Raw genomic sequence first — 25,841 nt, forward strand, 5'->3', positions numbered from 1 at the left:
TAGCAGTTACTTGCCCGAGGTTACCCAGCAGGAGGCTTGCAAGCCTGTCTGTCCGGCTCAGCCCCACACTAGCTCTCCTCTTCCCACAGCTCTGCTGCCAGAGTGATCAGCTTCCAAACCCAGATCCACCCTGACCTGCTTCCCAGGGAGCCCTTGTTTAGCAAGCGCCCATGACACAGAGCTGATGGCTGGGGAGAGAAAGGTCACCTGCTATCTCTGAGCCCAGAGTTCTTTCAATTCTTTGGGGTGTGGGGGGTGGAATCCCCGGCTTCTCAGCCTCCCACTCGCAAACATCACTCCCACATTTAAAAAATAAAACCATCGTGTTTAATGTGCCATCTAGATCACACCAGGTGGACAGAGAGAGGAACGCACACGTTAGTGTTAAGGTGGCCTCAGCATATTCCTGTGCTCTTCTTAGGGGCAAGCCTGGATGATAGAAGAAGGAAAGCGCCTCAGCACGGGCAGCCCAGAGAGAAAAACTACCACACCAAGGGTTCCCAGCAAGTCTGTGGCAAACCCGAAGACTCTGGAGTCTTAAAGGGGCCCCCAGATGCCCTTTCAGGCCTCCTCTCTGCCCCCAAACCATCTGACTTGCAACAGAGTCCATGCATTCACTGTATGAGGAGTGGGATTTTCTGGAGTGCAACAGTCCAAGGCCTGGAAGCAGCTGACGTGGTACTTAGCATGAGAGTGCTCTCCCAGGCCCCAAACGTGGGCCGAGGCGAGTTAGTTCAGCGGCCACAGTGAGCGAAGCTTTTTATAAACATAACCTAATTGTATTACTTCAAAGTCCTGAAGCTTATTGCCCTGCTTAATGATGTGTCACGTTATTTATAGGGGAAGACAACGAGACTTCTATTGATTTAATGCACTTCCTTAAAGACCGTCATTGTCACAGCCATAAAACAGAGCTATTCCCAGACAACTCAATTATGTCCCCCGCATCTATAAACCACCCTGTGGCCCACACAGTTGCACACAGGAGGCAGGGAGAGGTGAGACCATGGTGGGGGTCTCAAGGCCCCAGGACAGAAGGAAAAGTTCTAGAGATGGCAAATGCAGGTACAGTGGGGCACCATCCAGTCAGGGAGGAGGGGCGGCATGCAAAACCCTTGATGGGGAGCTTGAAGCGCCCCACTTCGTCTTGGCCCACCCAGCGGAGCTCTGTGATGCTAAGCAAGCTTCCTCCTCCCTCTGGGCCTTAGTTTTCCCAACTGCAAACTTGGGTTGCTAAGCCCAGCAAGACGTGTAAGGTCCCTGGTGGCCCCCACGTTCTGCGGGTTTGAGGGTTACGGCTGATCCGGTTCTTGAGACAGAGCTGAGCCATGTGGCGACGGTGCAAGCACATGTTTAACATTGCTCCCCACCCTTTCCGTCCATCGTCCATCGAGAACTCTTCTTTCTTAGTTGATCGATGCTAACAGTAATGAACGCTAACAGGAAGCAATTCTCGCCCTGCTACTTATTAGCTGTGTATCTCTGGGCATTTGACTTGGCACAACTGAGACGCATTTTCTCCCATGTGAAATGGGGATGTGAATACACAGGCCTGTTAACATACCTCATTCATGTATGCCATATGCCTGTCTTTCTCAAAATGCTGCTACACAAACTACTACCCTTTAATGTGGGAGGCAGACAAGAACAGCTAAAGTGCCCATTTCATAGGAAGGGAAAACTGAGGTGGGAAGGGAATGAAGTTCCCAAGGTGGGGTGGTGGAGACTGGTCTCCTGCATCTGATCTGGGGAGTTCCAACTCTGGTAACAGCTGAGGATTGAAAGGAGATAAGATCTGGTGACCCTCCCTGAGGACAGAAGGCCCTCCGTGGGACAGATTCGAAACTGTGCCCTCAGACACAAAGAGATGGCTGCCAGGCTTCCAAGCAGCCTGGAGAGAAGAAGGGGTCAAGGAGACACCACTCCCACCCCTCTAACTCTCCCCCAACAGTTGTTTCAAGGGGAGAGAGCTGGGAACAAGGAGCCTGCGGGAGAAGACCAGAGTTCTGGAGTGCTGACCACCACCTTGCAGCCTCAGAAAATGCCTGAACTGGAAGAATCCTGAGATATCATCATACGGCCCCTTATAGGGTCAGTGGTGCAAGGAAGCCCAGATTGGGGCGGGGACCGCCTAAGGGCACACAGCCTGTACAAGACAGAGCCAGGATTTAGCCTGTAGGAGCCTTACCTCCACACTCCACCCAGCTGCCAACTTCAGCAAGCATTTGCAGGCTTACCTTTCTGATACTGGAGCCACAGCTGCTGCTGGACCTTCTTGCTGGGGAAGTGAATGATACAGGTGAGCTCGGAGCCATAGAGGGCCTCTGCGATGTAGTGGGAGCCGTAGTGCTGGATGAAGGAGAGCAGCTCCTCCCGGCTGCTCTCCCTGGTCAGGATCTTGAGGACGTTGGTGAAGCCTGGACAGAGGAGGAGTGGGGGGAGGTGGTCAGATTTGGGAGGCCAGTGGCTGCCAAACTGTAAGTGGCGGGGGGCTCTTTCCAGCCAGGTTTGGTGCCTTATCCCTCACCACCGCATCAGCCTGCTGGCTGCACTGGTCTGAACATACGCGACAAGTTCCCCTTTGCTCACACGGCAAAGGTCGGTCCCTCTGGTGGACCCACAACTGAGAGGGGAACAACAGCGGAGTAAGGCCAAAAGCCTGGCGACCTAGATCATGGGACCTGGAAGTCATGATCAGGAAATCAAAGTTGATGTCTGTCCCGAGCAACTAATGTGTACCAAGCACACTGCTCACTGTTTCGCCCACTTTGTCCAATTTAGTTTAGGCCCCAACAGGGCACCCCCCGCTGTGTATGTGAGCAAGTCAAATCTCAGACTATAAATCATTTCCTTGGTCTTCCAGCCAGAGGAGCTAGGATTCCCAGCCCCTTCTGCTCTCACTCCAAAGCATATGCACTTCCCGCGGCATCCAGTCACCCAGGGCTTGAACTCTCCATGGCTGGAGCCCCGGGGCTGCACTGGCCTAGGCTCAGCAGATACTCTGCGTGCTAAGATTTGATCCCTGGCTTAGCTTCCTATAACACTACTTTCCCTTCTGCCTCTGCCTTTGCCTTCCCAAAACAGTGGTATGTTCTCTCTCCAGACATGGCCAAGGGCTTCCTTTGCTGCTCTACTGTCCTTAGTCCTGTGCCAAAGAGACCTAGGTCCTCAGTGCCCAGCATGGTGCCTGCACAGCAATCACTCAGCAACTGCTGTCCCCCCTCACCTTCCCCCGGCAGGCAGGTCACCAAGCTGTGCTTCCAAGAGCCTTAAGTCCTGCGTGGGCTCCTTCCTGCTACTAGATGACCAGTCCAGTGACCTTACCTGGCATTCCAGGCCTCCAAGGGCATCTCCCATGAGCCACCCACATCAGGCTTTACATCCAGCCAAATCAGCCTTCTGATTTCTCCTAAATGTGACCTGAGATCTCCACCATCCTTTCTTCACGTACATCCCCCGACACGCAACACCCATACACATTCACACCACCACCCACCTGAATGGCCTCCCCACTTCTTCCCTATGTCCTCCCTGTGCACGAAGTCTCCGGAAAGTCACCCCCACCCTCCCAAGAAACCATTCACACAGTCCTGGCCAGCCGCACCTACACTCTGCACCGCCAGGGGGCGCCACCTTGACGGCAGAAGCTAGTCCACTCGTCTTTGAGTCTGGAAACGCGTCCTTCCCCACCCCCGCCCCACCCCGGTACAGGGCACAGGTCCTGGGACAAGGCGGGGACACCAACCACCATTCTTCCAAGAGCAGTGGATTCTGTGCCGCATGAAAGTACAATGTAAAACAGCAAGCAAGCCCTTCTCCAACAGTAGAAATGAGCTGCAGTTTGCCAACACTTGATTTACAAGGGGTTCCCAGGAGCATCATTATCGATTAATTAAAGCTGATACACCTTTGTAGTTTTAACACAAACATCGCAGTCTCATTCACAAGTGCCGTGCAAGAGTGTGGGTGGTAGGGAAAACAGAAACATGCCTCAAAAGAATGGCTGTTTGATTAGGACAACCCCTCTCCATCAATCTGTTAACTCATACAACTGGGTAATTAATGCAGCAGTGTTAATGATGAGATCATTTCTCTTAAATAATAAATAACAACACCATGGAGATGACCTGTGGCTCTTTATCCAGGCAGACAAAACTGTAATCAAATCCCTGCTCTGCTCCTGTTCGGCCACTTACTAGTGTGACCTTGGGCAAGTTACTTAACCTCTCTGACCCTCACTTTCCTCATCTGGAAAAAAATGGGATAAATAATGCCTTCCTTGCAGGACTGATAGAAGTCCTAAGATAAAAAAAAAAAAAAATCATTAGAAAGGACTTAGCCAACATCAGCAATAATCACTATTTGTACTTCCCAGATGGGAAAGTCCCCTGATTCCTAGACTAAAAGAGTTCCGTGTTGCTCGTGAACAAAGTGATATTGAAAAAGATAAGAAAAGATGTGGCAGTAAGTAGGAGACACAGGGACAATCATTCAGTGGCAGCGTTATGAGTAACAGCCGGGGTAGAAACCCCCATCTTTCCAGAAACTTGCATTCACTCTGAATTTTCCAGTTTTCCTTTTTTTTTTAAATTCCTTTATCAAACAAGAGTGCCAACAATGTGTTGATTCTCTGTTAGTTACAGAGAATACAACAGGGGATACAGGAAAGAACAGGGCCTACACCCTACCCACAGTTCTTGGGTCAGGGGAGAAGACAGACAAGACTCAGATATGCACCTAGCACTTGTTAGTGCTTTAATACAGGTGCTCACAGGGAATATCCGGAAGTACTCTGAGGGGAATGGAGAACACAGGAGGGGTCTTGCAGCACTGCACGATGTGTTCCCTGGGCCAGGAGATCCAGACAGAGGGAACAGCATGTGCAAAGGCACAGAGGCATGAAAGAACATGGCCCATTTTGAGAACTATAAATTGTGCCTCGTCAACTGAAACACAGGGTTTGTGCAGGTAGAGCATGGGCAGCATATGTGCCCGTGTGTTGGAGGGGTATGTGTTATTGCTGTCTAGGAGTTGGACAGGAAAGGAAATCATCCAGGAGAGACCAGAGGAACCAGTGCCTCAGAAGAATTTATAATCCACAGGCCTGACATACACAGAACATAATTGTGACTTAGATTGTCATTTACCCCATCTCCCACTCACCCTTCCCCATACTGCTATGATACCCCTTCCTCCAGGAAGCTGCTCGGACTCCTCAGAGCAGACAGCTCCCTCCTCTGGGGCACTGCTGCCCCACTGTTGCATTGAACCGACTGAAACGTAAGGGTGTCACTGTCTGTCTGCTTGTCTGTCCCCCCTCCCTGTGGGCTCCTTCATGGCGGGGAGGGCATGGCCTCATTCCCTCAGCATCCCCAGTGCCAACCCAGGGCCTGGCACCCCCTAAGCCCTTGGGCACATGTGCTGAATTGCACCAAGCCCCCTGGCTGCCTGAGACGTGGTCCTCACCTGCCGAGAGGGTGATGGTGCTGAGCTTCACGCGGTACAGGTTGCTTCGGACCCGCCACTGCTGCACCATAGGGTAACCCATGGCCTCGTCATACCTGATGTCTCCTGGGGGACAGAATAAGAAGGGGAGGTCAGCACTTAGAGAACACTCACCAAAACCCCCAGCCTGCAGCCCTGCTGTGTAATGGCCCCTTCTAAATAGGCAGATGCTTGCCTTGGCGTGCGGGCTCTCACTGGGGCCAACAGCTTTATCTGGATCTGCCTCCAGGCCTCTTCCTGGCCTCTGATCTCAACCCCAATCCTGCTTTTTCTCTGCCCAACAGCTTATAAGCAAGCAAAAGCAGATTTATGATTCCACGTAATCCTGCTGGCACCTTGCCATGGGAAATTAGACATCTCAGTGCCTCGGTTTCCCCACTGGTACTATGGCTACCTATGCTGACCTTATTTCACAGATGCCTCGGGAGACTCAAATAAGATAACAGAAGTGGAGTCCTGTGGGAACCTGTCAATGCTGTATGTGCAGGCACAGGGTCAGTGACCACAGCCCGTCCTCTGCGTATCACCTATGGCTGCTTTCACAGCATGACAGTTGTTCTCAGCAGGTGCCACAGAGCTTCCTGTAGAGCCTAGCACATTCACTATCTGGCTCTTTCTGTTGGCTGACCCCTGTTTGGACCACTGTTTTCTAACATGGAAACATGGGGTGAACATCGGTATCACATAAGACACACATGCACATACATAAAGGCTCACATTTCAAGTAAGACCGAGCTAAATGAAATTAAGCAAGATTTTAAAAACTCTGGGTAATTTCTGGGGCACTTGGGCGGCTCAGTCGGTGAAGAGACCGACTTTGGCTCAGGTCATGACCTCAAGGTTGGTGAGTTCGAGCCCCACGTGGGGCTCTGTGCTGATAGCTCGGAGCCTGGAGCCTGCTTTGGATTCTGTGCCTCCCTCTATCTCTGCCCCTCCCCCACTCACACTCTTGTCTCTCTCTAAAAACTAAATAAGCATTAAAAAATTTTTTTTTAATCTGTGATAATTTCTTGGCACCTTGGCTAGATTAACATGCATTCTAAAGCTCTAGGAAGGTAGCAGTGTGGGTACTGTACTACTTAAGGTAGCATTTTGCAAACTTTTTTGACCAAGGAATCCCATTTCCGTAGAGGGTTCACTGGAACTCATGTTCCATAGAATGCATTTTGGAAAACACAGGTATAGACAAAGAATAAACAAAGATGAAACCAGCATAGTGTTAGCAAATGGTTAACTCTAGGTGGTGGGTGTATAAAAAGATTCTTGTATTCTGATTTATATCTATTTGCATTTTCTAAACTTTCTGCTCTTCGCACTGAAAACTCTCTTTTTTTTTAATCAGGAAAAAAATACATGAAAAAGAAATGCTAGTCACATCAGCAGTTAATATTATTGTTGTTATGTATCCTCTGCAAATGGCAGGCACATTTTCTGTCCTTTTCTCTTGTCCCCTGGTGAGGAGGCACTTAAAGAGATATCTGATACCAAGATTAAAATGAGAATCTCATTGGAACCAATGATTTCTTCCTGGACATTACTGCAGTATTAAAGTTGTCCATTACTGTCAACTTTTTTTTTTTCCTCCTTAGCCTTTTCAGGAATAACATAATTTTTTTTCCCGAAGCTTTCATTTTAAAGTAAAATATTCATGATATCCAAATATATGTCTACTGGAGCGGGGTTGTTTTGTGATAAATATGTCCTCTCTGTTTATCTGCTCTGCCTGTCCTGTCCTTCCTCTGGAGAGGCTGCGAAGAGAAGGAGAATGGGTGGGGGTGGGGGATGAAGGAGGGGCTGTGTTTTGAGTCAGGCAGGAGCAAACAGTCTGCACAGGAAGACTAGACACCTGCATCCGGGTAGCCTCTGCCCCATCTGTTTGCACTCGCCCTGATTCAGAACAGGCTTGGAGTGGGGATTGGCGACGGGGGCCCATCTTCAAGAGAGGGAGGCAAAGCATCTGAATGCAGGCTGTGGACACAGTTCATTCACTGGATGACATGGCGTCCAAAGGGAAAACAAATGCTATATCTTTTGATTATCATGAAACTTATAAAGCCATCATTTTTGCCTCTCCCCACATTGTTGGACCTCCCCATAGTCGTTATTATCTCTCTGCCCTTCACTTCCCTCCATCTCTGGTCCTTCCTGGAGTCCAGCCTGGAATATAAGCTCCTCTAGTGGACTGTTAGCTTCTTGAGGTCAAGGAGATGTTTTGTTTTTTTTTTAATGTTTATTTATTTATTTTGAAAGAGAGAGAGAGAGAGAGAGAGAGAGAGAGAGAGAGAGAGAGAGAATCCCAAGCAGGCTCTGCGCTGTCAGCACAGAGCCTGATACAGGGCTCCAACTCCCAAACCTGGAGATCATGACCTGAGTGGAAACAAGAGTCAGGTGCATAACCGACTAAGCCACCCAGGCACCCCAAGGCCATGGTCTTTATTATCTGCACTCCTGCAGAGCCAAGAACAGAGCCTGGACCATAACAGGCTCTCAACAAACACTTATTTACTGGCTCACTTGCTCACTTGCATCCTATACCCAATCATAAGGGTATGGCTCATCCTTGGTCCTTACTCATCCTTGACCTCCATTTTATCTGACTCTATCCTAGATCCCCACCAAAAGATGGGCTTTTTCCTGGTAAGTTTTTTTTGTTGTTGTTGTTAACTCTAGAAATATAACAGTTCCCTTATTAGGATGCCTCCAGAGATCCTCATGTCAAAACAAACAATCCTAATAATTTGTACCACTAATACAGAAGCACAATGCACCAAGCATTTTACACCTACGATCTCCAGTACTCACCACGGTGCTGAAGAATAGTTCTTACACCCCATATCTCAGAAGAAGAAACTGAGGCTCAGAGAGGGAAATGCCCAAGGACACACAGGTCAATGCCTGTGCTTTTCCATTAAAGAACAGCCCCTCCCCACAGACCATGGTGATGTCTGCTTTAAGGGGTGGTGAACTCCCTGTGACTGAGGGTATCCAAGAGGGATCATTACTCAGTGGGGATATTACAGATCTGATCTCTTCATTGGTAAGGAGGACTAGACGAGATGCCCCTGACAGTCTCGGTCAGCTCTGAAATCCTATGATCTTATGAAAATCTAAAATTAAGGAAGGCACAGCAGTTTTTAGACAGATTTTACAAAGCATTTTTAGATATATGAGTTCATCTGATCTACATCTGGGCTCTTTTTGAAGTAGGACAGGTCGGGAAGGTGATGTAGGAGAGTGGATACGGCATCAGCTTTGGAGTCAACACCCACTGGGCTTAAATCCTGACTCGACTGTGGACTAGTCATGTGGCCTTGGACCAGTTAAATGATTTCTCTAATCAGAAAGAAATCCTGTGCCCTTGAAAGGGGACAATGACCCTTGCAGGGTTACAGAGATGAAGACGTGCACGGTGTATGGCCCCTGGAGACCTGAAGCACACATGACTTGGGTCCTCTGCTCCGTCCATGCCACTTTATTGGAAAGGCTGTGGAGGTTCCAAGGGCTTGCACATGGTAGAGGGGGCTAGGAACCAAAGTTGGCCACACTGCGTGGTCTTCCTTGGGGGACAGTTTCCTTCTCAGTGAGAGGGTGCAATCACCTGTGAGGATGACCATTCTCTGTGGGCAGTGGTTGAGATCCCCAACCACTGTACCACAAAAGCAGGACCAGGGCCTTTACATCTTAGGAAAGTCCCTCCAAAAAGGGTAGGAGAGGACCTGGGAGAAGATGAGGGGGAGCAGAAGGGCATCCTGGGTGGGACAGAAGATATAGAGTCCCAGGAGAGCCTGCAGAAGAGGGGGAAAAGGAGAGGGAGGGGTGGGGGTTGGGGAGCTGCAGAGCAGAGTGAATAGGGCAGAAGACCCAGGGCGGTGGAACCTGGTTCTCATCCTGGTAGGCGTGCTCTGTGACCTTGGGCTGATCCCATCACCTCTCTGAGTCTAGATTCTTCATCTGTATAATGGGGAAAATAACACCCACCCCACAGGATGGCTCAGCGCCCATATTCAAAATCAAGTTGTGTAACAAATGCTTTCAAGTGAGGGAGACTCCTGGTAGAGAGGGCCAGTGATGTTACTTTAGCACGATTTAAAAATAAACCTAGTGAAATAAGCTAGACGCAGAAAGACAAATACTGCATGATCTCGCTTTTATGTAGAATCTAAAAAAGCCAAACTCATAAAAGCAGAGAGTAGAATGGTTGAGGGTTAGGGGGAAATGGAGAGACGCTGGTCAAAGGTACAAAGGTTCAGTTATGTGGGATGAATAAATTCTGCGGATCGAAGGCACAGCACGGTGCCTAGAGTTAGCATACTTGAAATTTGCTAAGAGAGTACGTCTTGGCCCAGATCAGAGGCTGGAGTCTCAGGGAATCCCCCTAGCTGTCCACGGACCATAGCAGAAGCCTCCCCTCCCTCTTCCCCCCGCCACCCCCCCCCCCCACAAATGGCAGGTCTCTTTTGCACTCTGTCTCTCATGAAGGAGGAGGCCCGTCTTGGACGTGCTGAGGACTGACAGGCACCCAGAGAGCGGGTATGCGGTCAGAGCGGCGGGGAGGGGTGTAGCATGTGTGGCTTACCAGTGAGCAGCTGGAGGTCCGGGAGGGGCTCGGAGAGGACCCCCCGGCACTGCTCCTCCACCGGCAGTGGGATCACCAACAGCCCATCGGCCAGCTGAGGGAAGTCCTTGATGAAGTTGTTCTCCCTGTGGAGAGGAGCAGAGAGACCGCCAGAATGAGAACGTGGAGGCTGCTGGGGGCTGCAGGGTAGGAGGGCCGGGCTCTTGTAGTCAGATCAGAGAGACTCTCGAGTGGGCGGCTGTCCTTGCCCTTCGCCTCTGGCTCCCCACGTCCTGGCTCAGAGCACGTGGTGCTAATCACAGGCTCTAGACTCCTGCAGGCTAGGGCTCGAGTCCTGGCCCACCATCCACTAGATGCACAATCCTGAGGAAGCTACTGTTCCACCCAGAACCTCAGTTTCCTTGCTATGAAGTGAGATATCGGGGTTGTTGTAAACACTTAATGGGATAAAGCTGCCAATTGCTTAAGACACAGTCTGAGGCTCTACAAACTGTGTATTTGGCTGCTAAACATCTCCTTGCATAAGCAATGACAGTGGCGAGCTAGAATGTGAGGGAACTGGGGACAGCCTGGAGTGCTTGGAGGAACAGGGGCAGGGTTGAGCTGGAGAAAGGAAGGCTGCAAGGAATGGGTGTGAGTGTGCTCAAGTGGAAGTGTTCTAAGGCATCTTTTGGATCACACGCCTCCTTTTACAGATGGGGAAACTGAGGCCTAGAGAAGGGGAGCGACTTGCTCCCAGACCCACCCCTCCCCACTCTCCCCGCCCAATTCCAGGCTCATGCTCTTTCTCCTGCCCTGGTTTCATCAGATGCCTCTATTCCTTCCCTGCAGGGCCATTGCAGGGAACAGAAGACAGACCTTGGGGGACTGAACCCTGAACAGAGGTAGTCTTTTGGGCAGGCGGGGTACTAACAGTGCATCCCATGGGGGGAGCCTTCAATCTTTCATGCAACAGACCTGCCTAACACTAGAACAGCCTGCCAAGCCCGGTGGTGAGCTTCCTGTTCTTGAGAGTGTGCAAGCAGGGAATCTGACAGCCACTTGGCACGGATTGTATTAAAATCTGACATTTGAGGTCCCTCCGTATTCAGAAAAGCTCAGAATCTGAGACACTAATCACAATCTGGAGAGGAGAGGGAGGAGGAGGGGGAGGAGAAGAAGAAAAGGAGGAGGGTGTTTATCACTTCACTGTGCCCCCTGGAAAGGGCAACTTTGAAATGAAAATCAGGAAGAGGAAAACAAAGATAGGGATGCCAACGCAATGCCTTTGAAGCCTGGATCTCTTGAGCAGTTCAAAAGCAGCTGTACAAACGTGGGGGCGGGGCTGGTTCACTTCCTGTCTGTACTCCCTGTCCCCGCTGCGCACCTCACCCTAGGCACCTGTGAAGCCCCCCCAACGATTCATTCATGTAGGGAACCCCTCCCCTGTATCCTGACCCCTGAGGAGTCCAGGGTAAGAGACGTTAGCCCCATTTTCAACATACTCAGCATTGCCAGTATCTTCGTCATCATCATCTCTCACATTGTGTCCAATCCTCAGAACTTGCTAGGGTCTGGCTAAGTGCTTTACATACATTTTATCACTTAACTTTCACAGCAACCCCACAAGACATTTACGATTACATTCTTTTCCCAGATGATCAAAACACGGGGCGCAGAGTGAAGAGGTGGTGGGTGCTGGGGTTTGAACCCAGGTCTGTTGATTGCACACTTGGGAAAGTTGGCAGCTGGGCCTGGGAGTGTCTGCTGAGCACGTGTGTGCATGACAATGAGTTTCTAGGTCCACGCTGGTGCACTGAGGCATGCTATTTTGTGTGCCTGTGTGGGCGTACCCCTGTCTGTCTCGGGAGCTATACTTGTTTAAGTCTATGCGTGTGCCGTGATCATGGCTTCCACCTAGGTGTTTGTGGTTGGCGTATGATCCATTTGAAAGCCTGGGTGTGTGGAACAGCCATGCGAATAGAAAAAGAGGGACTTCTGGGGCGATGGGAGTGCCCCTAAAGGGGCACGTTAACACTCGCCAGGGTCTGAGGGCCTAAGTTTCCTTCTGTGTCCCTTGTGAGGTGGCCTGTGGTGGTACAGATCTCCCCACAAAGATACGGCAGGGTGGAGGGTGTCTGCATGCCCAGGTCAGCTGAGCTCACACTCTGGGTGGAGCCCTGAGCTGGCCCGAGAGATTCAGAGAGATCGGATTCTCCCCCACTTTTCTAGATCTTCCCAGCCTAGTGGGGGAGACGACAAATGAGCCATGCGGAGCAGCCACTGGGGCCCAGTGATCAGGAATTCTGGGTGGGCTGGATGCTTCTGGGACCCAACTCCACGAGACCCAAGCACCTGTTTCAAGCGTAGGTATGGGTACGAGTGAGAAGATGCCAGCGGCTCTGGAGACTGGGCTCCAGTTCTGCCCACACCACACCTCATTGCTTAACCTGGAGCAAACCGCTCAAACTTCAGATTTCCCATCTGTAAAGTGAGGGTCAGAAAAGCTGTTCGATCTGCCTTAATGAGAGACAGCAATAGACAATAAGAATAACCTTTTATTGAGCACCTACCACACGCCAGGCACAGTTCCAGGTACATTTATCTTCTCCCAACCCTATGAGGTCGGTGCTGTTAGGACCCTCACTTCAGAGGCTGAACAGATGAAGCACAACACAGTTGGAGGTCCCAAGTGGTCTGGCCCCAAGGCTCCCAGTCCTCACTACTGCTCAGGTGAGGGAACTGTCAAAGCCAGCAGAGCAGTAGCGCCCCTGGGTACACTGAGCCCAGACAGGCCACAGCCAAGAGAAGGAGCGTGCTGCTCATTACGACTTGACCAAACCAGCTGCTCTGGTCTCCACGTGACCTCACCCATCTTCACTGCATCGCCATGAGCTGGGTGCTCACTCAGCCAATGCAGAAGTAGAGGCTCTGAGGCATGCAGTACCTTCCAGAACTTACACAGAGTGCACTGGAGAAGAGGGATCTGAAAGCAAGCTTATGTTTTCTCACTTTACCATCCAGGGTCTCCATCTTCTCTGGCACTGCTTTTAGAGACAGAGACAGAGACACCCTCTTCACTCCACATCCCTCTGCCTTCTGTGTAAGCCAGGCTTCACTTGGTGGGTAGATATGACCCCACAGGGACAATGAAAGGCAGCCTCGGGATGGTGGGGTGGAGGTGGGGGGCTCATATGCTCTGTGTTCCTAGAGGAAGGTTTTCTCCCGAAGCTCTGGGGAAGCAGGGAGGATGTTGAGGAAGCACGTGAGGAAGAAGGGGAAGATGCAGGGGTGGGAGATCGAAGGCCAGTGTGAAGGCTGGGAGGGAGGGAGCCAGGGGCGAAGCAGGGGATGGTAAGACCAAGGTCTGTCCCTCAGAAAGGGGCCCCTTTGCCGCCACCGCCTGGGGATGGCCACAGTCCTGCGTGGCCGTTGCCAGCAGAGGGCGCCCAGGGCTTTCACATCTCCTGGGCTCTCTCGGGAGGTACAGAAACTCAGATGGGAAGAGCAGGCGCCAGGAAGTTCCCCTGGGCCCAGAACCGCAGACAGAACCCAGACAGCTGCTTCAGAATCCACCCACCTGCAAAAGGGACGCGGGAGGCCGGCGGGGTGCTGGTTAAATTCAATTGCCAGAAAGTGAATTCTGATTCTCATAGCTTGTGTGTACGTGTGTGTGTAGAAAAACAAAAACAAAAACAAAAACAAACTACAAGGCAACTGATCCCAAAGATAGGAAGATGGGAAGGAGAATGAGTAATATTTATCGATCATATTTGTTGATCATCAGCTATGCCCTAAATAGTGTGTGTGTGTGTGTGTGTGTGTGTGTGTGTGATTTTAACCGCATGAGACCTCTAGGAGACAAGTAGTATTACCCCCATCTTGTAAATAAAGAAATGGGCCCTCAGGGAGGTTAAGGAACCTGTCCCACATGTCCACAGTTAGGAAGCTGGCAGGGGCCAAGACCACTTGTAGCCAACGGGGAGGTTCCCAGCTTAGTGCTTTGCACTTGGTAAACACCTTCCCAGTGGATCAATCCAAAGCCCATGCTCTTGATCCCTGGTATAACCTGAGACCAGTCAGTTCTGCCCTTTTACCGCCAGAGTGGATGCTCTCTCGTGCCCACGGGTGCGTCTGTATGTGTACGTGAGTGGATGTCATGTTTCAAACTGGGACAGTGTCACAGTTTCTTTAGACAAGTATCTCCCCCAAAATATCCATGAATCAATCTCAGCTGATATTATATGAAAATACTTAATTAACTTTTCTTTAAGCTTTTTTAAAATTTATTTTGAGAGAGAGTGCTGAAGGGGCAAAGAAAGAGGGGGAGAGAGAGAATTTCAACCAGGCTCCGCACTGACAGTGCGGGACTCGAACTCGCCAACCGTGAGATCATGACCTGAGCGGAAATCAAGAGTTGGTTGCTTAACTGACTAAGCTACCCAGGCACCCCTGGAAATGATTAATCAACTTTTAAAAATAGCAGATCCTGGGTTCTGGGCACTCAGGAGGGCCCTGGAGGTACGAGATCTCACTTGTTCCACATTTATTAGGGTCTCTCAAGTTGCAGGGACTGCTCTGCACACCGGGGCCCAGCAGGAAACAGGGAGGTGCCTCCATTCACAAGGATCAGAGAGAATGCAAGGCATGTAGGGAGGTCTGAAAGGTCTTCGAAATCTAGCCTCTGCCTACCTCCTGCCTTATGTTTTGACCCCTGTCCCTTGGTCTGCTGTTCTCCAGCCGCACTGACCGCCCTTAAGTTCCTCTTACAGGGCATACTCACTTCCTACAAAGGGCCCACTGGGGGTTTGCCCTCTCTCTGGAAAGGTCCCTGCCCCGTGCGCCTGGCTATCACCTGCTTATCATTCGGACTACACATTACTGCCAGGACAGTTCTCCTGTTATGCTATCCCATAGTATCTTTCCTTCCATGAAGAGCTTCCCAACACCTACCCGTAGATGTGCTCCCAGGGACCTTCCTTGAGACCTGCCCTGCCTGTTAAACTGTGAGCTCCACGGGGGCCAAGACTACCCCTCTGCTACTACTGCCTCCCCAGTGCAAACTGCATACAAAGTGTGTACTCACTGAACACTGGATCGAAGGGATCTTGGGAATCTAAGTCTAAAACTCCAGCCTGTCCCCACGGAGCTTCAAACCCTACTTTCTTCCTCTTCCTAACTGCATGGCACCCTGGTTCCTCTGGAGCTCAGACAGGAGCCAGGGGCTCCAGCCCCACCCAGCTGCTGGGGACCAGATGGGAAACGGTGGTCTGTCTAAGCAGGGGTTGGTCAGACCTCCCACACTGGATGAACACATGTGTACGTGTGTGCATTCCCACTGGGGGGGGGGGGGATGCAGCAGGCGGGGTGCGCTGAAGGATGTCAACAGGAGGCAAGAGGCCAAGTTAAAAACCCACCTCCTCTCCCATGTAATCATCTCGATTTTCCCCAGATGCAATAAAACCTTCCTATCACTTTTCCCTCATGCATCTTGCTCATGAATAGATCCCAGAAGTGGCCTTGGGGTCTGGTGGTAGAAAAGGCAAGGGCTCAGAAGTCCTGCAGACATGGATCCAAATGCTGGCTGTGTGACCTTGGGGAGGTCACTTCCATTTTATGAGTCTTAGTGACCTCACCTGTAAAATGGAAGTAAGAGGTCTGACTTCCAGGGGCTGAGAGGAAGAGTCATTTGTAAAGTGATCCTTAGTGATGATCCCATTTCCGGAATCCCACACTAGATTCTGAATCTCTTCAAGAGCCTCAGAGCACCTGAGACAGTGACTACTCCTAGTAGAAGCCCCGTAAGCATCTGTTCAGTTGTGTGCAGAGGTGAGAGGCAGGCCTCTTCACCCACCATGCCACCTGCAAAGGACCTCCTGACTCAAAGCTACAGAGTATTTCCGTGGAGTATGCACCTTGTCCAGCTTCCCTCCCATCAGCCATGCTGACAAGAACAGCAAGCAGGGGAGGCTGGGCTCCTCTGCCACCCTCCCCAGCCTACCTGAGGTCTTCCCTCCCTCCTGCCCCAATTTAAGAATATGTGTGAGTGTTTTGGATACATTAATACACAGCCACCAGCATGCAAGAGCCGATCACCCCTCAGTTCTGGGGAAATTAGCATTTAAATTGAGGCATTTCAGGGAAGTAAATCATCCCAGAGCCAGCCAGCACTGTCTGCAGCTCTTCCTCAGTGGAGGGAAGGCGAGGAGCCGTGGCCTGCAAGCTGTTGAGTCTGCAGGGAGTGGCTCTCTCCACCATTTCTGGCTCCCCCCAGGCTGCCCAAGGCCTCCTAAAAGGGTGGCAGTCAACCCCCAGCACCACTGAGGACATCTCACCTGGTTTAAACCATGCCGCATCCCTCACCTACGCCTAAACTGAGGCTTTCTGTCAAATGAGAGTGGTGTTTTTGGCTGAGATGTGGTTTCCTGTGTGATCAACGAGCCGGGACATGTGCTCTCATCTTGGCTCTGGGGAAGCCACTCCCCACCTCTGGGTGGGTGAGCAGCTGGTAAAAATACTTGGGCTTCTCTGAAGTGTAGATTAAGAGGTATTAGGCTTGATTCTACAGGCACTCTGTATGTTCTGGAGTCACAGGGACCAGTGTTGTTGAAACTGATGCTGACATCTGTCCATACCCAGCCTCCAACTCTGCTCTTCTTGGGGAGCAGTTAGAAACTTTGTTCTGTGATCTACTTCTTAACTATGGGTCTTTGTTTACATTCTCTGCTCAGGTGCTGCACTGAGTCATTGTTACATTCAACCTTTTATTCATTCATTCATTCATTCATTCATTCAAATATTCAATGAATTTTCATTATTACATACCAGGCCTTGGAAATACAATGACAAAACAGACATTCTCTGTCCTTAAGCTCCCACATCCTAGTAGGAGACACATGTGTAAAATGCTTCTAGATAAGTGTGTGAGGTGAATAATGGTTTTGAAGAGGTTCAAGTGAAGTATTTTTCATTCCCCATAAATCATATTTGTCTATGGCACCCCGCCCGCTCAATCAAAAGCATTCATCCCTTAGGTAGAAGGGCAGATATCATCTAGACAAGAAAGGGGGTCATTGCTCAGCTTTGCATCTCAAAGATGACTTTGTAGTGTCTTGAACTAGACAAGAGTTTCCAAAGCCAGCCTGTGCTAAAAGTGAAGGTCCCCTTATATATCAAAGCCAGGCCTGACCGACTCAAATCATAGTGTCTTATTTTAATGTATAGATGGTGCAGGCTATGACCTCAGGGGAGTTCCCACCAGACAGGAAAAGGAAGGAGAAAACCCTTCTTTCTGCCATCAGTGCTGTGCTGGATTGCTGAGAAGAGAAGGCTAGGGGGGCCAGAAGCTCATACCCAAGGGTAGACAACCCCTTTCTGGTCTTTTGGAAGGCAGCACTGCCTCCCCATCCACCCCTGCCTCGAGGGCAGTGTCTACAAATGCTGAGATACTAACAAGTGTTTGGGAAAAGTCCCAGGGCAGGTGAGCAGGGACACTGGGGCCTGCTGCTTCAGATCAGGGATTAGTCTGGGGAGCTGGGGAGCCCCTCTATCCAACAAGCCATGGAAGCTCCCATGAGAGGGCAGCAGGAGGTGAGCAAGAGACTGGAAGTCAGCCTCTGATTCCTGCACCTACAGAGCAGACATAACAAAGCTGACAAGGCTTCCTGTCCTAACCCCCTGCTTGCATGGAGGCAGGGATGGGGAAGGGGACCTGAGATTAGAACAGAGGGGCTTCAGAGTGTGGGGACCTCATGACTCTGGACTTTGGCAGTGTATTCTGACAACATATCCTTCCTCAAAAGACTACCCAAGACCATCCACATCCTAACGGATGCCAGTGCAAGGGCACAGAGCCACGCTCAAGTAAGAAATCCATAGTGACTCCAAGCAAGGATCTAGTACACCATGCATCCTGAGGCCTCGTGGAGGTGGGGGAGACTGCTTGGTGAAGAAAAGGCAGGGTTGGCTGGGGAGGAGTTCAACTTTGAACAGACTAAGTACTTCCTCTAAAGAGGATGTTCTGTATCCTTCATTGGTAACCTGAAATACTTTTTTTTTTTTTTTTTTTTTTTTTTGCTATAAGTGAAATGGAAACTTGAGGAAAAGATTATTTCAGCTGTAGAAAATTAAGACTACAGTGTTTTGCATAACTGAGTTGTAGTGGGAAAAAATGTTTAAATCTTTTATTGTTTAAAGAGACAGTTATAGGTTAGAGTTATAAAGTTTAAGATTCACAGCAGGGAGGTTCAGAGAACAAGGGGGTAGAGAGGAGGGGCACTTAACACAGAGTGGGCAAGGTGGGAAGGCTGCCTGGAGGAGGTGAGCCTTGACTGATTGGGAGGGGTCATCCAGGGAAACAGCAAAGAATGAAAATGGGGTCCGGGCAGAAAGAATAGCATGTGCAGAAGTCTGAAGTGGTGTGTGTGTGTGTGTGTGTGTGTGTGTGTGTGTGTGTGTGTCTCAGAGAGAGAGACAGAGAGAGAGAGAGAGGAGGTAAACACTCACATGGCACATTCTGGAAATTGAAAGAAGCCAAGATTCAAGATGTAAAAGCATTGACTAAAATGCAAAGACGGGCTGGAGAGGGGCACATAAACAGATCAGCTCTTACCAGTCTTTCAAGTGATGCTAAGAAATGCAGGCTTTATTTTATTTTTTATAATTTTTTTACTGTTTATTGATTTTTGAGAGAGAGTGAGTGAGCGAGCAGGGGAGGGGCAGAGAGAGAGGGAGACACAGAATCAGAAGCAGACTCGAGGTTCCACTCTCTGAGCTGAGAGTCAGCACAGAACCCGATGTGGGACTCAAACTCACAAACCGTGAGATCACGACCTGAGTGGAAGTCAGATGCTTAATTAACCGCCTGAGCCACCCAGGCGCCCCAGGAATGCGGGCTTTATTCTGAGGGCAAGACGACCCACTGCAGGGGTTTCAGCAGGAGAGAAGTACTTTCTGACCGGAGCTTTAGCAAGATAGCCTGGACACACGCTAGAGGGTGGGCTGAAAAAGGAACAAGGATGGAGGGAAGGAGTGTGTTAGTATGTTATGGGGTTTTGCAGCACCCCAGACAAGCACGGTGGAGGCGCCCTACGACAGGACATGGAGAAGACGCACCGCTTTGAAAGACACACAGCAAGTAGGACCTGCTGTTCCCTGTCACCAGCTGCACGCGGTGGGAGCAGAACGAGTCATGAGACATGTTAGCAGTGCTGACTCCAGAACCCACGTCCACCTCTGGCTAAGCACCAGAGCCCCCGGACACCCCTGATTTTACCTGCTATGGCCGGAGAGCAGACCAATGCCCATCGGGAAGTTCTTGCCTCCTTCCTGCCCCTACCAGCTGGCAGCCCATCCTCCACGCGTAAGATTCACAGGAAGACTGTCAGATCTCAGTAAAACCCCCAGCGTTTTGTGCGAGCCCAGCCACCTCCAGAGGGAGGCTCCCAGGATTGCCGTCTCTTCCTTGGCAGGATGCAGTTCAAGACCCCCACCCTACGGGCTGTTTCACGGGTCATGGGCGCAAAGTTGCTTCCCTGGCTCTGCTGGGGCCCATGCGTGTGGGGCCGTTCTTATCTCAGCTGATGCTTGGCACATTGATGAGAGAGGGGACAAAGGCAGGGCAGAGGAAGTGACTCATTTACTGGTTCCTGGGTTGGCAAGACCAGAACAGGCTACCCATCCACATTTTTGATTTCCAGCCCCAGAGCTATTTCCTCTTGCATGTTCTGGAGGGTTCCTAAGAAAGGCCATGTTACCTGCCCTACCCCCTCGGACCTGTGGGCTCCTTGAAAGCAGGGGCTGCATTTGATTCTTCTTTGCAACGTCCCCTGAGCCCTCTTGGGAGCCTCCAGACAGACTTCATAATGTCTTCTTCTCTAGAAGGCATCCCTGAGCCCCTTCATTGGAAGGGACGTCCTGCTTCCACAGCACTTGATTTTGACTCTGACCACAGCCTCTGGCAAGTATATGGTCGTTCTCTGCATGCCGGTTTCCCTTTCAAGGCTCTCTACTTCTCAGTTGCAGGGATCTGGGAATCTGGGGATCTGGGATCTGACAATCGTCTGGGCAACTGCCCTCTGAGCCTTCCTCACCTACACACCCTGCTTCCAGGGTGTGTACAGACACAACACAGGACGGCTGTGTGCGTGGGTTCAGGCCACCACCCCTCTCCCAGGGTCTGCTGTAACAGTCTGTTAATAATGCACTCTGCATTCAGCCTGGTCCCTCCAATTTGCCAACCATCCTGTGGCCAGAATGATTTTGTAAAATGACGGTTCTAACCCAGATGTATCATGGGCCCCGTGTATTCGTGTATTAGCGTTCTGTTGCTGCCGTAACCAACTGCCACCAATATAGTGGCTTAAACCAACATACACTTATTATATTTTTTTGTAGGTCAGATGTATGACATGGGTTTGTGGGCTTCAGGCAAGGTGTTGGCACGGCTGTATGCTTTCTGGAAGCTCCAGAGTAGGAACCGCTCCCTTGCCATTCCAGCTTTTTGAGACTGCCCGCGTTCCTTGGTCCCGGGCCCTCTTCCACCACCATCAAAGCTAGCCAAGGCAAGGCAAGTCCTTCTGGAATCACATCCCTCTGGCCTCCTCTATTACCTCCCACTCCCCTTTTAAGGAACCTTAGGATTACATCAGACCCACCTGGATAATCCAGGCAATAATCTCTTTATCTCCAGATCAGCGGCTTGATTTCCACCTGCACCCTTAATCACCCTTTGCCATGGAAGGTAATTTACTCACAGGGTCTAGGGATTAAAATATGTACATCTGGAAGGCATTTTTCTGCCTACTACACTCTATTTCCACCCCTGGCAGGAGAGCTTTGCTGGTGCCTCCCTTTCACTTGGGGGTTTGATGCCCCTTCTCTGGGTTTCCACAGCACCCATCCTTCCTCTATCTTAGCACTTTCACACTGGACTGTTGATCTTGGTCACTCACTGTCTCCCTTGCTGGACAAAGGGCACTTTATGGCAAGGACCACGTCTTTCTTACTCTCTGCCTACATCCAGCCTTGACACAGTGGCTGAAACACATTCTAGGGGCTCAATAAGTGATTATTCAGTGAATGAATGAATGAATGAATGAATGAATACTCCTAGCTGAAGGGAAATGTGGGAGAGACCACCCATCCAGCTGTGTTACTCCAATCTCCCCCTACCCTTTTGTCCCTACATATCTAGTATCAGAATGACAAACGTCATTTTTAAGCTAATATCTACTGATTCCTTGCAGTGTGCTAGCAATTATTCTAAGGGATCTGCACACATCTTGTTTCACACAGCAACCCTGGGAGGGAAGCACTCTTATTCTATTTGTTTGTTTGTTTTAAATAAAGGAACAGAAGAGTAAAGAGATTGATTAAAGTACAAGGGACTAGCAAGCTGGACGTGGAACAATTCAACTCCATGTTCTTAGAAACTGCAAAAATAGGCTAGTAATGTTTAATCTTGCCCCAAAATGAAATGCTGAAACGTGCAAGCTGACTCACCGAAAATACCAGTGTTGGCTGAATGTGCCAGATGGATGCCCACATTGATAACAGTAACTGCTCTTTATTGAATGCATGTCATGTGCTAGGTCCTCGGCAAGACTTGTTTCTAACTTTTTTTTTTTTTTTGCCATAGACTGAATGTTGGTGTCCCGCCCCTTCAAATCCATATGTTGAAACCTAACCCCCAATGTGAAGGTATTAGGAAGTGGGGCCTTTGGGAAGTGATCAGTTCATGAGGGTGGGCCCTTCATGAATGGGGTTAGTGCCCTTGTAAGACAGACCCCAGAGAGCTCCTTGTCCCCTTCACCAAGTGAGGAAAGGTACCATCTAAGCACCAGGAAACAGTTCCTCAGCACACATGAATCTGCCACTGCCTTGATCTTGGACTTCCCAGCCTCAAGAACTTAGAGAAATAAAACTTTTTGTTGGTTCCACCATGAAGTCGATGGTATTTTGTTAGAGCAGCCCCAACACTGAGCCCCAACAGCCCCAACACTAAGACACTTCTAACATCTTGCAAAGTCATTATTATTATCTTGATGCTGGAGGTAAGGAGACTGGGTCTCAGTGAGGTGGGGCCACGTTCCCAGGCTCACCCTCCACTCTGCCACGCCCCTCTCCAACCATGTTCACACGGTCTTTCTCCTGCCTTGCCCTCATGCATACGAAGGTGTGCATGAACACACACACACACACACACACACACACACACACACACACACACAATGTGAAGCCTGGCTTACACACTGCACATGCCTTCCCTCTCTAAATGCAAAATCATTTCTACCAGAGGCACCAAACTCACTTAAGCATTCCGGGCATGGCCGCTTCTAACTCCTGCCCTGGTAATTGCAATCCCTGAAATTGAAAGAAATCGCAGGCTATAGAAACATTATCTTCTCTTCAGCCCCTGTGCCCTCCCCCTCCTCAGCACCAGGACTCCTCGTGGTGTCCTAACCCCAGGAGCAGGCCGGATTGCTGTCACTGGGGCCTCTGCAGCTGTTTCCGGAACGTCCCCCTCCATTTCTCAAGGGAAGGAATCCAAGACCCTGCTACCCTGACATCCAATTTCAGAGCTGGGGTGGCGAAAGTTCGACATCACTAGGCCCGATCTCTGCATTTTTTTCTGACCCAGCACTGTCGTTATCTCTGCTTTTCAGATGCTATAATGAGATCTGAAGAGGAGAATTAGCCTCACCAAAACCTCCAGACAGAGACGTGAACCTAAACACAAATCTGCAGGGCCTGAGTGAACAAGCCCCTGGTCCTAGGTGGCGGCTGAGCCTGTGAGAGAGGGGTACGGCTCAGCCTAGATCCCCCTCTGCAGCCACAGCCCAAACTGCACGCTGAGATTTACCCCCCTCCATCCCGGAAGGGTCTACTGCTTATGTTATCACAGCCAAAGGCAGAAGCCACTATCGCTGTGCTGTTAAAAAACATTTCAATTGCAATTAGGATTTCATATTCCAGTGTTCAGGGCACTCTCTGTTCTCAGGGCACCATGATCCCCACACACCTCCACTCATGTCTGTCTCAAGGGTGTAGCTTAACAGCAGACACAAAATACGTGTACTCAAGCACTTGCTGAGTGAGTCCAAGTGTTGGGACTACTGACTCTCCCTGAATCATTGTGTGTGTGCTCACCATTCCTCAAGCACCCCCAGTCCTCTCCTGGACAGGGAGCCAGTTCTGTGAAGCTGTTCCACCAACTTGCCTTAAACAAGTCACTTCCCAGCTCCGGGGGTGTCTTAAGCCCTGGGGTCATTTCTTTGACAAATACAGGCGTCCTCAAACGGCTCTGGCACAGAGGGCTAAGAAGTTCCCGAGAGGAGGAGCCGTGTTCCCACGGGCACTCTGTATCTTCCTTCCCACCTCGGGAGCAGTCTCTACAGCCAGACCACCTGAATTTACAGCATGCTTCCAATTCCCATCCCCTACATGGCTCTGGTTAGACAGAACGTTGAACCTTTCCTGGGCCTCTGTTTGCTCATCAGGAAAATGGGAATAATAATCATCCTTAGCCTTACATATTGTCATAAAGATTAAAAGAGCCCATAATGTGAACCACAGAAGAAGGACTGAAAATAGCAGGCTCTCGATAAATAGTAGCTATCGCCGTTGTGGAGCACAGTTTTATTTAACATTCTCGAAAAGCCTGTCTTGATTAGGAATAAGAGAGATGCAAATTTTAGAGCTGGGATGGACCTCAAATTCTTTTCTTTTCCTCTTTCCAGGCAGCAGACACAGCTTGTCCAAGTCACATGATAGGACTATAATGAGAACCCAGGACAGGTGGCTACTAATTTGGAGTTCCTTTTTTTTCTATCATGGGATTCTTTTTTTTTTTCTGGCTGGTGGATTTGATTTTTCCCTAACCTCATACCCTATCCCTGACATCTGGAAGAGTTTTTTTTTTAATGTTTGTTTATTTTAAGAGAGAGAAAGAGACAGAGCATGAACGGGGGAGGGGCAGAGAGAGAGGGAGCCACAGAGTCTGAAGCAGGTTCCAGGCTCTGAGCTGTCAGCACAGAGCTCGATGCAGGGCTCGAACTCACAGACCATGAGACCATGACTCAAGCCGACTGAGCCACCCAGACGTCCCCTCTAGGAGAGTTATTAATGCTAAAGGCAGTATTCCCAGCACCATATGTTGAACACATCTCTTCCTATCACATTATGCACTGAAATTGTTGTGGGTATGTCTTTCCCTCCACATTGGGAGCAGAGACCTACTGTGTCTTCTACTTCTCCAGTTCCCTACAAAGAGTTAGGTACATAGAAGATTCTCAAAAATGTTTGTGAAATTGAATCTTCAGGAGGTTGGACTCCAAATTAAATTAAAAAGACATTTCAAAACTCCTAACTTAGGAGTGCCTGGGTGGTTCAGTCAGTTAAGCTTCCAACTTTAGCTCAGGTCATGATCTCATGAGTTTGAGCTCGGAGTCTGGCTCTGTACTGACAATGCAAAGCCTGCTTGGGATTCTCTCTCTCCCTCTCTCACCCTGCCCCCCAAATAAATAAATAAACTTTAATAAAGAAAACTACCTAACTTAAAGCAACAAACAGGAAAAATCAAAGCCACATTTTAACTAACCTCACAGTATCAACACATTTGTAACTTTATCTGTAGTATTTAGAAAGAGAACCCTTTTCTTCTTTTGCCTTTTTTTTTTTTTTTTGGTTGTTGTTTTTCATTTCCTTTTCTTTTCTTTTCTTCCCCTCCTCTCTCTTCCCCTCCCCTCCTTTCTTCCTTTCTTTCTTTACTCCTTTCCCTTCCTTCCTTCCTTCCCCTCCCTCCCCTGCCCTTCTCTGCTTCCTTCCTTCCTTCCTTCCTTCCTTCCTTCCTTCCTTCCTTCCTTCCTTCCCTGTTAACACTTAAAACCAAGCCATGAGGTGCCTTTTAGCATCAGAACATGTGGTCTAGATACAGCTGGTTCTGGTGTGAATTTCTGGCAGGGGTCATATCTCCGAAAGTTTCTTTCTTCTTCACTTTTGCCTTTTTCCTTCTCCCTGGGGCACCTTGGAAGTCTTTCCATATAGCCACCTCTAATGAGCTCTGCAGAATGAGAAACCTGATGCAATAGAAGAAAATCTAATAGCAATTGCTTTCTTGTTTGCTCCCTCTTCTCTTTCTCTCTCTTTTTTTATTAGTCATTAGCAATGGAGAAAGAAAACACCCAAAGGCAGTAGAAAGGCAGCAATATTTGCACGTGCTTTCTGCAACAGTGAGCTAATGAGGAGCCCTGATCATCTCTCATATCCCTTCTTTTTCAATTCTCGCAGATCTGATATCAGTTGCAGTCAAATCCAGACCCCAGCTAGTGTGGAATTAGCTATTTTGCATCATAACCAAAGTGAAGTGTGGGTACTGTTGTAGGACAACTGGAAATGGCTTTAAGTGCTCCTTAAAAACCAATGGATGTCAAGACTTAAAAAGGGCCTAGGAAAACCAAAAGATCTAATTAACGAACACAATTTTTGGTCTTTTCAAGATCTGACACCAAAATGTAATTCAATTTAGTTTTCAAGAGCCTAGGTCTAGCTCATACCCTTGCTAGTTAGTGATCATGGTTGTCACATGGCCATGCTCAGCCTCAAATTTGTCTATAATACTCCCACCCCACGCGTTGAGAATGGGTCTTCAACTCCACCTCTTACTGCGTGTGTGATCCTGAACAAGTTATTTAATTTCAGGAGCCTCAGTTACCTCATTTGTAAAATGAGGATCCAAATACTACCTACTTTTATAGATTTAATTACGAGAAGAAATAAAGGG

The 25,841-nt window shown here is 49.5% G+C and overlaps 1 protein-coding gene across 1 annotated transcript in view; it reads right to left on the minus strand.

Annotated features, from left to right (window-relative positions):
* Positions 1–25,841, minus strand: part of ASTN2 (astrotactin 2) — an 873,390-nt gene that overhangs the window by 233,409 nt on the left and 614,140 nt on the right. The window contains exons 14-16 of the mRNA XM_042963755.1: positions 10,082–10,206; positions 5,467–5,571; positions 2,238–2,417 (exon numbers count right to left, since the gene is read on the minus strand). Coding sequence (XP_042819689.1) covers positions 2,238–2,417; positions 5,467–5,571; positions 10,082–10,206 — 410 coding nt within the window. The remainder of the gene's footprint in view (positions 1–2,237; positions 2,418–5,466; positions 5,572–10,081; positions 10,207–25,841) is intronic.

The sequence above is a fragment of the Panthera tigris genome, chromosome D4, assembly GCF_018350195.1.
Source record: "Panthera tigris isolate Pti1 chromosome D4, P.tigris_Pti1_mat1.1, whole genome shotgun sequence".
Lineage (NCBI taxonomy): Eukaryota > Metazoa > Chordata > Mammalia > Carnivora > Felidae > Panthera > Panthera tigris.